The sequence below is a fragment of the Perca fluviatilis genome, chromosome 10, assembly GCF_010015445.1.
Source record: "Perca fluviatilis chromosome 10, GENO_Pfluv_1.0, whole genome shotgun sequence".
NCBI lineage: Eukaryota > Metazoa > Chordata > Actinopteri > Perciformes > Percidae > Perca > Perca fluviatilis.
Genome location: NC_053121.1, coordinates 25,000,189 through 25,016,052, shown reverse-complemented (window position 1 = coordinate 25,016,052; position 15,864 = coordinate 25,000,189). Strand labels below are relative to the sequence as shown.

The window sequence follows — 15,864 nt, the reverse complement described above, 5'->3', positions numbered from 1 at the left end:
CTGAATAAATACTTTTTTTGCCCACTGTAGGGTATACATGATTTCAAAATAACACATAAGCAACATTTATGGTACTTCCGTAGGACATTATAACCATCTAATTGTTAATAAAACATATCTATAGGATAGGATATACTTCTTGTTTTTAAAAAGAAAAAAGAGCAATTTTAAATTAAAGGGTCTTTGCCATTTCCTTTCATAACCATAGACTTTAAGGCCCACTGACACCTTTATAACTCACTAAGATACATTTCACTCTACCCCAAATTAAAAAAGGTAATTTAAGAGGCACAGCTCTGTGATCACTGTAAATTACTCATGTTTTATTTCAGCACTACAGCACTGTAGTCTGAAGGTCTGCCAGGTTTTGAAGTCATGATCAAAGCTAGTGGATCCCAGTGTACCATCAAGGTGTTGCCCAATAAAGAAATATGCACATCAGGTAGTTGCAATGTTAGTAAATCACAAGCTATATGTGCGTACATCTGATGCACCGGAATAATAATCCAGCAGTAACAGAAAATCCATGGAGGTTTTGTCATTTCTGTGCTAATTGGCACGGTGACTGTATGAGTGCCCAGAGTCCTGTCTGTTTATATAATACTGATAATTAAAACAATCTTTATTCATAGCAAACTTTTCCACAAGTTGGAAATGGAAAAACATTCATCAAATACATTAAAGAAATAATTATTGGAGAAGGCAGATACAACTATCATGTCTGTATGCTAAATATGAAGGTATAGCCAGTAGCTACTTAGCTTGACATACAAACTGGAAGCAAGGCTAAATGGCTGAACTCTGTCTAAAGGTAACAACATTTCACAGAGCACAGTGAAGCTAGGTTTATGGTAGCCGCTGTGTTCCTGGCGCAAGGTGCGCAAGCCATAAAATGACATCACCACAGCTGTTGTTTCCAGCGTGGTCGTGCACCTCTGCACTTTCAGTTCAACATGGGTGGCTGGGAAGACTGGCCGAGCAGCTTTGCCTCTACAAACATCTGTATGATTCTTCACATACAGACCACAGAGAGTCAAACTGCCTTAAATATGTGGTCAGAAAGAGACCCCACGCTGGGAAAAGAAACATTTTGCTGGAGAGTGTAGAAAAACATGAGGGATTGAAGCTAAAAAAATGGCTTCATGGAAAGAGTGTTCTTAACAATGTTACAGGCAGACAGCAGTTTCAATTGGGAGATAAACAACAGACACGTTAATAATTAGAGTAGGTAAATGTAATGTTTCGCTGTACTTCGATTGACAGTAGGGGTAGCCTAGGAGCAGATTATCTCTGGCCTTAGACAGAGCCAGGCTAGCTGTCGCCGCCTGTTTCCAGTCTTTATGCTAAGCTAAGCTAACCGGCTGCTGGCTGTACCTTCATATTTAAAACATTAGGTATAGACCTTCTCATTTAACTCCCAACAAACTCAAAAGCGAATAAGTGTATTTCCCTAAATGTCAAACTATTTGTTTGAACTGCTGCAAAAATAAAATGACGTTAAACCAATTCCAGTAAAATAAAAGAAGATATATAAAACTGTTTGAAGATGCTGCTGTAATAAATCTCCTGATCATACACTCCCCCCACTCCTCCACCCCTCCCCCTCCCCTTCCTCTCCTCCTCCTCCTCCTTCTTTTAGCTAAGTGGCAGTATACATTTGGCTTGAATAGAAGGATTTAAAAATAGGTTTTCTATGGAAATCAATGCAGGATTACAAGGACTTGCTTAATATGTGAATCTGCAGACACAGATTACTTGAACATGCATTAATTTGCCAAAAACAGATACAAGCTATTCTTAATATGACCAGACCAAAAACTAACCAGTTTGATTGTTATTTCCTGGCTTGCACAACAAAAGCATGATTTAGGAAAATAAATAAAACGGTGATATCTGTTTTTGCAAATGAACCCTTCTTAAATACTCTGCAGTCACACACAGTCACTTATGGACTGCATGTTACCAGCCTTGGTCATTTTTTCGAATCCATTATTAGCATTTGTCACATCTTATTGGTGCTAATAATTTAGATAAAAACAGCACAAGTGTGTTTTTATTTGATCAAAAGAGGAGATAGTGGCAGAGGGGGAGGACAAGAGAGATAGGAAGACAGAGAGAGGACAGTCATGCACTTACTAGCAGACACCCACACACTATTTCTTGCCAGACACCCACACACACTTTCTCACATACGCTGCATAAACATCGGAGCACCTGCTTTGTAGCCACTCTGTCTGTGGATCGGTTCTTGACGGGCTTATAGTGCCAAGATGCCTTCCTGTGGCTGGTTGTTGTGGGCTCTGTTTGTGGCAGCACTAGGTAAAAAGTTCCTTCTTTATTGTCACTACTTTGTCTCTGATCTTTGTGTGAAGACCTTTTTTTGAGCTGGTGTACTGTGATGATCAATATTTCCATTTGTATATGATTATAACAGAATCTGGCACGGGGTGTAAAATGTCAAAACAGATCATATGCAACCAGTTTTGATGGCATGTATTTAAAAAAGCTTCCAAATGGTGCATATGAAGAATTTGAAATTGCCATCTGCTCTTTTTGTGCCTGTTGTTTGCTCATCAGGACTGCTTTGCATAAAATGTTATTTTAGAAAAAGAAAACAGCTCTGTCTAATACTCTTCCCTTTTTCATATTCAACAAATCATCTGTGAACATGGACATGATTGAACTACACTCTCTTGTTTTTTTGCATTATTCTTTTTGGACATGTTGTGGTAAATGTGATTGATATCATCTTAATTGTTTTGCACAGCTGCCTGGTTTGAGCTTGTCCAGTGTCCTTTAATTTGACTTTGAGTATTTTTTTTTTGCTTATAAGTCCTGAGCTTTTAAGTTGCATTGATTCCACAGATCGCTCTGACAATCACTGTGTCTTAAAAGATTCAACATGATAAGTCACCAAAAGAAAGTGCAGCACTTTACACTGATCTAAAAATGTGCTTACAAAGCTTAGCTCGGTCACTACTTTGTGTCACTCTCCAAGGTCTTTTTTCAATGTGTACTTCTCATTTCAGGAAACACTATTGGTGTTGTTGCATACAAGCAAACTGAGAGGAACTGCTCTCTGTCCCCACCAGTAAGTGAAAAGAAGCAACATGATTGTAATATGCAACATTTATTTGACAGAAATTGTCATAAAATTGACTTCAAAGTAGTCACACAGCATTTTTTCATCATGAGACATGTTGCCAGAGTTTTATACAGTTACAGGTAATGATTACTGCACATGCACTACAGTTAATGATTACAGGGAGATACAGAAAGGGATGACTCAGCAGTTGTGCAGGCTTTTCAACCAAATCAGAGACTTTTCTCACTCTCTGTTTCTCTCTCTATGTGTGTGTGTGTGTGTGTGTGTGTGTGTGTGTGTGTGTGTGTGTGTGTGTGTGTGTGTGTGTGTGTGTGTGTGTGTGTGTGTGTGTGTGTGTGTGTGTGTGTGTGTGTGCGCGTGTGTCCATGTGCGTGTGTTACAGTACCTCCCCAGCACAGCAGTAAATACCACTCTCCAGCTGAAGGAGTTACAGGAGCAAATGCTTTTACTGAATATCTCTGCCTACATTATCCCTGGCACTGACGCTCACCTGGTACATCTGCTGTCTTTTAAAATTAATTAATCTGTGATTTAACTATGTGTGTGTGTGTGAAATTATATTTGTGCGTGCGTGCGTGCGTGCGTGCGTGCGTGCGTGCATGAGATACAGTACTAACCTCTGTTTCTCTGTCAGAGTGAGTATATCGCACCACGTGATGCCAGGATGGCCTTCATGACCGGCTTTACAGGCTCCGCAGGTACAATCCCTTTCTGCCTCTTGTCTTCTCTGCCTCCTCCTCCTCTTCTTCTTCATCCTCCTCCTCCCCATGACTCAACTCCCGATGTCTGAGTGCCACAGTCATGCAGCTCCTCTTCTTTCATCCCACATCCTCACCATACAGCCATCTCCTCGTTCATTTAGTGTCATCACTTTCACTCGCTTCATCATTGCATCTTCTCATTCATCTGCCACTACATGCGTAACTTCACCATTTAATCATGAGATATATGTCCACACGATAATGGAGAACACAGATAATGATTGTACATATTTCTGTACTCAGCTGTTGCACGCATGAAAGGATAAGAAGACAGGTGACATTTCAGTAGTGCTGTTTACACCAGACTCCATAAAGAAAAGTCAAATTTTAGATTCAGCTGCTGCTACTTAAGTGTATTTATCTCATGTGAGGTTACAGCATTGGAATGATAATGTAAGCCCTGATTATATATCCGCCACACATCACCAGGTTGCCATCTCCTCCGTGTTTCTTCTTAACCTTGCTGTTTGTCCTCACGCGCCTGCATTTTTCGAGATTAGATGACCCATCATACATTGTTCTAAGTCAACTGTGACATTTATAGCGTTTGTAATTCGCTGCCCTCCCCATAACACAGCTGCTGTCCTGCCTCTCCTCAGGCACTGCCGTAGTGACTCAGACCAAGGCCGCTCTTTGGACAGACAGCCGCTACTGGGTTCAAGCTGAGAGACAGATGGACTGCAACTGGGAGCTGGAAAAAGATGGTGTGTGTGTGGGTGTGTGGGTGTGTGTGTGTGGGGCGGGGGTGGTGTGTGTGTGTGTGCCGGGGATCTTCTTGTGATTACAATATTTGTGGTTTTGATGATCTGGTCTAAATATATCCTGACAAATGCTGCAACTGTTATCAAAGGATTTACATGATAAAAATAACTCACTTACAAACTAAAAGTCACTGCATGGTTTTACTTTTAACACTGAACATATGATGCTGATGTTAACACATTTGTAATACTGAGCAGCTTTTGTTGAAGGGCAAGTCGCAATTTATGACTTGTATTGGCACCTATTGTCAGTCAAGAATTTGTACAGTACAGTGGGAAAGAGAGCTCAACCCAACAACACAACACACACGCTTCTACTATGTTGTGACTTAGTTCTGTTATTGTGTAAAAGTTACCACATTTATTTACATTTATAGATGTGTTTGTTGTTAAATTGTTGAATGTGTTTCTTCATTTGTTTGCGTTTTCTATATTGCCCAGCTATTTTAGGTATTAGCTATTATTAGGTGAAAGTATACTGTATATGTGTGACCAGTTTTAAAGATGTACGTCAGTGGGAACATATGTGCTTAAATCTTTCCTTACATTTACCTGATTTTTTGGGCCATAAAAAAGTATAGAATAACAGCAGCCTTTATTCTTTAGGTTGCAGTGCACACACATTTAGCCTTTACAATTAAACAACATTGTGTTTTTGATTTTGTTTATTTATATATATATATATATATATTTTTTTTTTTTTTTTTTTTTTTAAGTATTCAACAGTCTCTTGCAACATGGGCACTCATTCATAGCATCTTCTAACAGAATATGGACCAGAAAATGACCTTTAACTGCTTGTAAATGTAATAATTTATATCTTTACATGTCTGTTATTTCCCTAAAACAGCATAAATAATTGTTTGTTTCACTTTTTAAACCTTTACATTTTGATCAGTTTGGTCAAAAATATATTTTTATTAATATAGTATGTATGCTATTTGAAACAATAATGAGATTGATAGAAATAATATATGTAATGTGTAATCAGTTTTTACATATTGACATATTGTTTAATCTTCTAATCCACATTTTGTTGCAAAGCAATTTCTGCTAATTCAATTGAATACACATCTAATTATGTGTATGGATGTATGGATTTATTCTGTCACATCCTCTAAAGTCAAAAATAACTTGAATCTGTCATGTGTGATGTTCCCCAGTGTCCATCAGCAGTATAACAGAGTGGCTGATCTCTGAGGTCCCGTCAGGCGACGAGATCGGCTTTGATCCCTTCCTCTTCTCCCTCAGTGAGTCTCTATTCTCTATCCCTCCTGTGTCAGTCCAGGTTAACATCAATAAAGTGCTCTCCCAAGTAGATGGAAAATTATCAATGGAGCCATTCAGACGCCGAGCCGACTGTTTACTTGTGATTGATTCGGCTCCGTGTGTAATCATCTGCAATTTCCGCCATTAGAAACGCACAAGGACTACAGTATCAATCTGGAGTCGAGCAATCGCAGCCTCAAATCCATCCCTGTTAACCTGGTCGACCAAGTGTGGAAGAACAGGGAGCCCATCCCATCTGACAAGCTCACCCGCCTTCCTGACAGAGTCATACGTGAGTTTCCTTATTATCTGTGCTGTACACACACACGGCTGGTCTGCCTGTGTGGTGCTCTTTATCTATGTGCTGATACATACCTGCAAACTGGATGGAAAGCAATAAGCAGCTCCACAAACACAACTATAAACAGCCTGTTCATGGTTTTTATGGCTGGCTGATAGATCAAGTACGAACTTTGAGTGAATGATAAAGCCTCTGGAAAAGGAAGTTGTCTGGACGCCCATGGGCCTTATTAGTCTTTATGGTCAGACAATAGACAAATGGAACAAATGGAGAGCATCATAAACCTGATGGTCTGAGTGTGTGTGTGTGTGTGTGTGTGTGTGTGTGTGTGTGTGTGTGTGTGTGTGTGTGTGTGTGTGTGTGTGTGTGTGTGTGTGTGTGTGTGTGTGTGTGTGTGTGTGTGTGTGTGTGTGTGTATAAATGCTGTCAGTCTGGGTGGAGTATAAAAGTGATGAGCAGTTTGCAGACAAGAAGAAGACAAAGAGAGACAAAGGCAAAGAAAAATTACTGGAATTTTTTTTTTATGAACAATTGGTTAAATGACTTTGTATAATGTGAAAGGTTGCTCTTAGTAACAAACTCACAGAGAATAAACCTACTGTACTCTACCAGCCCAGCACCAAACACCAGACAGCTACAGTTAGTGACTAGCTTACCAAATATGCTGGCCAAATATTTCCCTCAAACATTTGTGGAGACCAAAACAGCTCAAATGAGAGGCAATACTGCACACAAACAGGACTCTAAATGAATGATATTAGATGTTTTTTTTTATTATTATTTATTTTTGTTATTTCACCTTTATTTTTTCATAGCCATTAAGAACATGTTCTTATTTGCAATGGCAGCCTGACGTTGCTCTGTGTCTGCTTGATGTGTAAATACTGTAGCAAATTGTTTGCTTTGAAGTTCAATTCATCAACTTTATAAGATGTAATAGCCTTAAAAAACAATTTATTCAAGTTCATTAAGAATTTTGGTGAACATACATTATAAATCTCAATGTCTGGCACACTTGAGCATCAAGTCTTCATTGTCATGTGGATGTTAATAAAATTTAAATGTGGGTGTTTGCAGAAAGGCCCTGGCAGAAAAAAGTGATGCAAATACGGGATCAGATAAGAGACAATCCATATGAACCAACAGCTCTTCTGCTGTCAGCACTGGATGAAACAGCCTGTAAGTAACTCTGAAGCTTTCCATACATTGTGTTTCTGATTTAGAAAAATGAATATTGAACTACAGCTTAATACACTTAAATATGCTTAAATTATTACCAGAACCTGAACCAAGTAACATGAAAAAAGATTAAAAATGGTTTGAAACTAAAATAATAAGATGGATAATGTTAAAACAGGATACAGTTTTACAGTACAATGCACAAAATATTCAAAAATGGCTGAAAAGTACTCCCAAATGGTTTATTTTCTTTCCCATTTGTAGGACACCTAGTGGCTGCAGGGCTCTCAATATCTGCTTAGTTTTGCTTACGCCTCAGGCAAGCTCTGGAAATGCAGTTTGCATCAAAATAAAATGACAGGAGACAGAGTGCAGTCTGAAAGATTGTGATATGAATACAGTAATCAGAATGACAGGCAGTTTAACCACAATACAAAATGACAAAACACTTCAGATTAGACTACAGATGTTTGTTTTTTTAAATGGACAATACTCTTATCACATAAGAAGATGTTTAAAAAGGCAAAAAGACGGATATGAACATGACTTTTTAATTATAATCCATTATTGTCAGCAGTAATCATGTTATTAAACTCATTTGATTTGATGGACATTCAGTTCACCACTTTGTAAAAGAACAGTACAATTCAAAAGCATCTTTCTTTATTACCCACACAGGAGCAATGCTGAGCATCAGACCTTTCCTGACTTTTTTAGAATTAGCGAGTCTGTTTTTAATGACAGGGACACAGAAGAAGTCACGTTCTTCTGATACAAACATTAGATATAAACAGCATGTCTCGGCTCAGGTGGATGCAGCAGATTATGTAAATAAGTGTGTGAGTTGCTACTGACATTCAGGGGGGGTGGTGTATACTTTTGATTTCTAGGGCTGTTCAATCTGCGCGGCAACGACATCCCGTACAATCCCTTCTTCTACTCCTACACACTACTCACAATGGATGAGATCTGGTAAGTCCATTTTTCAGCGATAACGTGAACATGTGGGATTATTTTCTTATGTCTCTGTTCTGCCCCATCACATATACTAGGATATAAGGACATTTAACATATTTCTTATATCAACCTTTCCTTCTGCCACATCTCCTAGGCTTTTTCTCCACACAGACAGAATGACAGATGAATTGAGGGTGTACCTGAATGCCTCATGTGACGGGTCCCTCTGTGTGCAGCTAAAGAGCTATGACACTGTTCGAGATCACCTGAGGAAGTACGTGGCCCAGCCTGGGGTTAAAGTGTGGATCGGCACAGAGTACACAAACTACGCACTTTATGAGATCATCACACCAGAGGTACACAGATATAGTTTTTCATTATATTTACTGTACTACTGCACGTTTCCCTTTTTTGTTAGTGTTATATTATGATTTAATGAAATTAACTTTGTACACAAAGTACTATTATTATTATTCAAATGTTTTTGGGTTTTGAATTGTAAACACTTATAAAACAATTAAAAAGTCCCCAAACAGCATCAACTTTGTACATAAAGTACAATAATCTGTTTGTATTGCTGTACTGGAGCAGCTGTAGTGAGTCGCCACTTACTGGCTGTTGCTGGGATATTTTTGATCCGTGTTGTGTTGTAGTTTTCAAAGCTGCACAAATCAAATGACTGTTTAATGTGAAAGGCATAACTTGTGGTGAAGAACACACAAAGATTCATCATCAGACTGCAGTTTCCCTCTACTCTAAAGAGTGTTTTAGTCTTATTTCACTCATTTCACTGTCTTAAAGACAGTGAAATGAAAACTGTTACATGCTAAATATGTGTCAGAACTCATTTTGAGTATGTTTCACATCAAAATGCCTTTTTTCTCTTTCTACTGAATGTGTAAACTTGTTGCTAACACATTCGCTGTTACAACTTTTATAAGGTGATAATATGTCAATATTGTTTCGCTTCCCCCAAGTGACCAAAAAAATCAATGAATGCAGGTTTAAGTGAATTTAAATCACACAAGGCCATTTATTTTCAGTTCACCAGGATGCATAGTCAATTTGTAGAATTCGCAGCTTCCAGTAACTAAATAACTACCTATTCCCTTGTAATAACAACAATCGGACGTATTGTCATCAACAAGTTTGTATGATATCACATGAAAACAATTTGTATGATATCTCACAAAATTACGACGACCGGTCACCGTTTAGCCTATGTGACAGTAAAGTTTAGTTAAGTTTTAGACATTAGTCAGGATTGTTGTTTGGGTTAAAACACTGGTCCCCTTAACTAGTACTTCTGGGACATGATTACTACAGACACTAGAGGGCGCTACCTTATAGCACCAGTCAGTGCGGGGCCTGCAGTCATGGAATACATATGGATTACAGTACACAACTTTTCGTAGCTATATGCAAAAGTACTTCATGAGAACAGCCGGTCTTTGTAGTGTTTGGAAGTAAATCCACACAAACAGTTATATATGCGGCTATTTTAAGTAGAAAAGTCTGCTCATATAGTTTTTTGCATAACACTAACCCTTGTTATTGTTTTGTTTTTTTGCATCATGTAGGAGAAACTAATGACCAGCTCATACTCTCCTGTGTTGACGACTAAAGCAGTGAAAGATGACACTGAGCAGCGAATCTTGAGGGATGCTCACGTATGTCATCTACTCACAGACACACTCACGTTATACAGTACACAACCACACCATCATATAAATGCACACATGAGCACAAATATAATACAGCCGGTAACACTTTACTTGAAGGTATCTACATAAGAGTGACATGACACTGTCATGACACATGAACCCTAACCGTAACTCTAACCTTAACCCTAACTTGTCATGACAAAAACCGAATGACACTTGATGACAGAAGCGTTATGTCATAAACGTTTATGACTTGTTTATAATGTTTATGACACGTTCATGACAGTGTCATGTCACTCTTCTGTAGATGTAGATACCTTCAAGTAAAGTGTAACCATACAGCCTCTAAAACATTTACGTGAGACTATTATCATTCCAGGAACTCATTAATCAGACTTCACTGTCAGACTGGTGGGACATTTATGAATCGTTTTCATCTGGAGCTTGAACACTTCAGTGAACACACATCCTATTACATTTATTACCCTGTCCAAAGATGTCTGAACAGCCTTGCAACATGTCATGTAAATTGTCAGCATGTTTGTTCTGCGTTGTTGTGATCGATGCCGAGACTCTCCTGGTCAGTGTGTTGTTTTGGCTCTGTGTAGGTGAGGGATGCAGTCGCGGTCATCCAGTTGCTGATGTGGCTGGAAAAGGCTGTGCCAGAGGGAAAAGAGACAGAGCTGACTGCTGCAGACTATGTCAATAAGTGTCGCAAGTGAGTGCACACGAGATGGAAAAACTGTATTTGCTGAACACGAAGTGCATTAAAGACACCGAAGTTCAAACTTAGTAATGTTCAAAAGACACTTAAGTCACAGCTATTATAAACATCATTACAGCAAACAGAAAGACAGCCGAGGCCCAAGCTTTGAGACTATCTCTGCAAGCGGACCTAATGCTGCACTTGCTCATTACAGGTAAGATTTATTAATATTCTTCCCTCTTTTAACTGACGTCTTCTTTTTCATGTACCCTATGTCAAACATGTATATATCTCTTCTTGGCCTTTAGCTTACAACATTATTAAAGGATCATAGGGGTGGTTTTGGACATGGTTATGGACATGGACATGACTCCTTTATGAATCTGGCCTTTGTTGATTTACATCCCCCCCCCACGCACCTCTCTTTCTCTCTCTCTCTCTTTCTGATCAACATTTTTAACAAAACACTGGCATGGTCCTTTAATTGCACTGCAAGTACCATCTGCAGTGCTGCTATCATTTCCTGTTTGTTTTTTGCAGCCCTTCAGAAGAATCAAGCAGGAGGTTGACGGTTGATGAGATGTACCTGGTGGACTCTGGCGGCCAGTATCTGTGAGTAAAAACACACTCTGCTCACTGACTCTCCAGTTTCACATCACATCACTTACATTTGAAATGAGTCATCATGTCTCTCACTACTACTACTCAGAGACGGGACCACTGACATCACTCGGACAGTTCACTGGGGAACCCCCACAGAAATTCAAAAGGTAATGCTTTAGATATTATACTGAAAGTGTGAATATTTGAAGGGATATTTACATTTTATCCTTCAAAGCACAAAAGATGAATAATCATCCACACTGCTGCAGTCGATCCGTTTATCTTTTTCTGTATCTTTTTCTTTATTGACATTATTTTATATGCCAGCCACTTGTTTGTATTTGGCTGTAAGAATCTTTACAGTAATGTTCTTTTACAAAACATAATCGAAAATAGTCCTTTAAAATACCCTTTACCTGTCATTAACCACATGTCTCGCTTCGCAGGAGGCCTTCACTCGAGTGCTCATGGGAAACATTGAGATATCTCGAACCATCTTTCCCTCAGGGACAAGAGGTGGGAAAGGAAAACATTCACACGCTTAAAATGAGATTTACAATGATTCCACCCTTAAACCTTTCATAGTTTCACCACTAGAGAGCCTTGTTGCTCCACAACATTTTGTGATAATTTTTGAGTGGATTAATTACAGCAGGATGTTTGATTTACGCTGTCTGTGTGTCTTTTGTTTATCAACAGGTGTAAACATGGAGATGTTGGGTCGCCGAGCATTGTGGGAGGTGGGCCTGAACTATGGCCACGGAACAGGTCATGGTGTTGGAAACTACTTTGGAGTTCACGAGTGTATGCACTCTTTTTATTTTCCACACATTTTTCAAAGTTTGCAACCCAAGTATGAACATGTATTCAGTATAGTGACATCTTCTACCACTAAAAACAGCATAAATCCATCCTACTAAAACAGAGCTCAAAGGCAGATTTCAATGATCAGTAATGCCTAAAGGCATCATGATTATGATGCACAAGAGGTTGTTTTACATCAAATTGCACTTCATTACATGGAGGTGCCAATACAGTAAGTGGAAGTGATACAATTAATAAACTGGCAAGCAGTTTGCATGTTCGAGCACACATTTAATTTTGTAATGCAACCACTTCTAATGTGCCCAAAATGCACTTAAACAGAAGAGGCTAAAAACTGCACAGTGTAGGAGAACAAGCCACAGGGAGATGGCTGATTCTCTGATGTAGAGCTGCAACTAAAAATTGTTTTCAGGTTCATCTGCAATTATTTTCTTAATTAACTGATAGTGAAATAGTGAAAAATGTCCATAATATTTTCCCAAAGTGACATCTTTAAATGTCTTGATTTGTCTGATCGACCCTCCAAATTACAAAGACATACAGTTTGTGATGATATAAAACAGAGGGAAGCGGCAGATCATCACAAAAAGTTTTCTCTTTAAAAATGATTTGAGTAATTCCATTCAATTAAATTGTATTTATAGTGTCAAATCAGAACAGAAGTTCTCTCAGGACACTACTGATAGAGTAGGTCTAGACCTCACTATAATTTACCGACCCAACAATTCCCCCCAAGAGCGAGCATTTGTTGTGACAGCGTCGAGGAAAAACTTTCCTTTTAACAGGCAGAAACCTTGGACAGAACCTGGCTCTTGGTGGGCGGCCATCTGACGCGATAGAGAGAGGGAGAGAGAGAAATATGACACATAATATTTAATAATTTATTTTCAAAATAATTGATGATTAATCAACTAATTGATTAATCAAATAATTGTTGCAGCTCTACCTGTATGTGTGATCATTTTCTGAGAGATTGCCTATTCATGAAAGAAAAAAAAGAAAACAATGTCTGCACGCTAGATTTTAGCTCCTAAAAACAACTCGATACATCTTCAAGAAAAAATGCATTTTCAGTACCCGAAACAATAAAAATCTAGTAATCACACAGAATACATCCAAAAAATATCTTAGTAATTTTTAAATTATTTGTTGTAAAATATTTATTACTGAAAAAGAGGAGTACAGTACAACAAGACAACACTATACAAATTTGAATAGACAAAACTTAATAGTCCTCAATTCATGTCATGCTAATGTGCAGGAAAATATTATTTAATTTCGGGGTACAGTAAAACACCCCAGTTTGTTGTATGACACAACTAAATATGGAAATGTAAAAATTAAATGAGATTTTGGTGGTGGTGTAATCTGTATTTGAATCATGTAATATTGTGATATTTTTCCAGGGCCAGTGGGCTTTCAGGGCAACAATATTCCCTTCAGAACTGGCATGTTCACGTCTATTGGTGAGATGTTATTCTTTCCACATCCACTACTACCATTATGATCATTTTAAACGTAATGAACTTTGCATTTCATGGTTTGAATGTAGAAAAACTAATAATGCTTTTCTTTAAGAACCTGGCTATTACAAGGAGAATGACTTTGGGATCCGGATTGAAGATGTTGCTGTTATCGTACCTGTACATACAAAGGTAGATACAAAACAGAGCTTAATTGATAATCTAGAATCATGTCAGTGATTTCCTGTTTTTAATGAATGATATAAGCAATGTTAATGTAACTTCTTTGTGAATGTGCTTTTCTTTCCCTCAGTATGGTCATAACTACCTGACTTTTGACACTGTGTCGCTGGTTCCATATGACAGAAAGCTGATTGACACCTCGCTCCTTAGCTCAGAGCAGGTAAGATATTGTATTTGACTACATAATCAACTGTATATTGAGATGTTACTCTAATTTATTTCTTTTTAAAAAGGAGGGACTAAAAGGTGTTAGCCCAACACATTTAATAAATACCCAGTAACAAGCTATAATGTACTTCCCCCAAACATATGATCAGTTTCCAGTTTTAAATACCTTTCAGTATAACACAGAGCGACCAACCGAGTCTTTCGTTTTCCTGCTTTACGAGTGCTGGTTTCCTCTTAAAATCCCCCCCTTTACACTTCAGATCTAAGCTTCTCTGCAGCTCAAAATCAAAACATGCTTTGAGAAGAAAAAAACCCTGTGTGAAATCAACTTCGATGTTTTGTTTCTTTTCATCTTAAGAGAAAATGTATGGTTATTTTATAAGTCTTTTTGTACAGAAAAGAACATGAGCTTTTCAAACACAACGAAAAGCTCGTTTTTTGGCTGCACAACTTGAGCTCATATTTTTTTCTTAAGCTTCAGTGTATTTATAGTACACATCACCCAAAAAGTCTGTGCTCAAAACAGGTTTGAAGCTAAGAAATTAAGAAAGTTAATACAGAAAGAATAACAGACTTAAGATGAATGGTGGAAAGTAACTAAGTACAGTTACTCAAGTACTGTACTTTTGCACCATATTTGTCCTTAGACCAGGAAGATACAGTATTATTATATATATTTATATTTAATTTGTGTGTTATCCACTGTTTAACTGATACCTGTTTTTCAAATGCCAGCAGTGTACAGTTACGCTTGTTTATGACTTTCATTGAGAGTGGTCTTTTCTCACTCCAGCTTCACTGGCTGAATAAATACTATGAGACAATACGGAAGCTGGTGGGTCCTGAGCTGGACAAACAGGGTCTACATGAGGAGAAGGACTGGATGCTCAAACACACAGAGTCTTTCATGATGTCTGGATCTTCTGCGTCTGTCTGCTCCTCATCGCTGACCCTCATCGCTCTGGCCGTCGCTCTCCTTCACAACGTCATTTGAGCATCTTCATCTCTTTTGCACTTTCACAGCAGACTTGTGCACTAAAGTTACCCCTATGCAGTCTCTATTGAGCATCTATACCAGGTTGAGAGATGCACTGCAATTTTGCATTTTTTTTTTAACTTAAATATATGTTTGATAATTTAATTGGGTGGGTAAATAGCTCATAGTGTGGTGTTTAAAAGGTTAAGATGATATTTTGTGTGATTTTTTATGTTTAATTTTTTTGGTTTGTAATCTGGACATTTGTATGACCAGCTGATATCATTTCTATTAAAGGAACACTCTTTAACACAAAGGTGTGGACACGAGTCATGAATCTGATGACTTTCTGACTTGACAAAATCAGATGCATATTTATATGGATTAACTTGCACAAGAGTATATAAATTACTTAAAATTAGCTCCAAACTACAACACCATAATGCCCAAAGATTCAAAATTATGTCGTAAAAAGTGTGCAGCGGGTCAACTTCATTTTCCTGACAAGGCTGGCGGTGCTTTGTATCAATCTGACAGCAGCCAACCATCCTGTGTGGGCTGGAGCCAAAGACTGTATAAAACAGGCTAGAGCGAAAGGTAAGTTTGGTCAGACCACGTGATACCCCGCATACACACAACCGGCGCAGCGTCATAGAATGTCTCTGAACAGATTCAGTTTTAGGGGAAAACAATCCCGCGTTCCCCATAGACGACAACAGCGTAACAACAGAGGAAATGTAACTCGCTCCAAACTTTTACTTTAAACAAACCGTTTTTAATTAATAACAATGTTTATTGCACCAACAATACATCCAAAAACCCCGGTCTTCGATTTGTCCTCTTGGCATGTCCTAAAATAGATCCTGATAGATGGGCTTTGGC

General features: G+C 38.3%; 1 protein-coding gene across 1 annotated transcript; it reads left to right on the top strand.

Annotated features, from left to right (window-relative positions):
* The first annotated feature begins 2,162 nt into the window (after positions 1–2,162).
* Positions 2,163–15,298, top strand: xpnpep2 (X-prolyl aminopeptidase (aminopeptidase P) 2, membrane-bound). The gene is made up of 21 exons (XM_039812669.1): positions 2,163–2,319; positions 3,030–3,091; positions 3,489–3,599; positions 3,741–3,804; positions 4,467–4,571; positions 5,792–5,878; positions 6,046–6,189; positions 7,276–7,377; positions 8,268–8,349; positions 8,489–8,690; positions 9,915–10,004; positions 10,607–10,716; positions 10,841–10,918; positions 11,245–11,316; positions 11,414–11,474; positions 11,754–11,823; positions 12,007–12,111; positions 13,539–13,598; positions 13,711–13,787; positions 13,909–13,998; positions 14,800–15,298. Exons 1-21 carry the CDS (start codon positions 2,271–2,273, stop codon positions 14,998–15,000), a joined length of 2,022 nt encoding a protein of 673 aa, XP_039668603.1. The 5' UTR covers positions 2,163–2,270; the 3' UTR covers positions 15,001–15,298.
* The last annotated feature ends 566 nt before the right edge of the window (positions 15,299–15,864 follow it).

Excerpts from the sequence above, each read along its gene's own strand:
- xpnpep2 (XM_039812669.1), top strand. The coding sequence starts at position 2,271 with ATGCCTTCCTGTGGCTGGTTGTTGTGGGCTCTGTTTGTGGCAGCACTA. Across the intron at positions 3,805-4,466 it reads CGGCTTTACAGGCTCCGCAG|GCACTGCCGTAGTGACTCAG; the intron begins GTACAATCCCTT and ends GCCTCTCCTCAG. Across the intron at positions 13,788-13,908 it reads TCGTACCTGTACATACAAAG|TATGGTCATAACTACCTGAC; the intron begins GTAGATACAAAA and ends TCTTTCCCTCAG.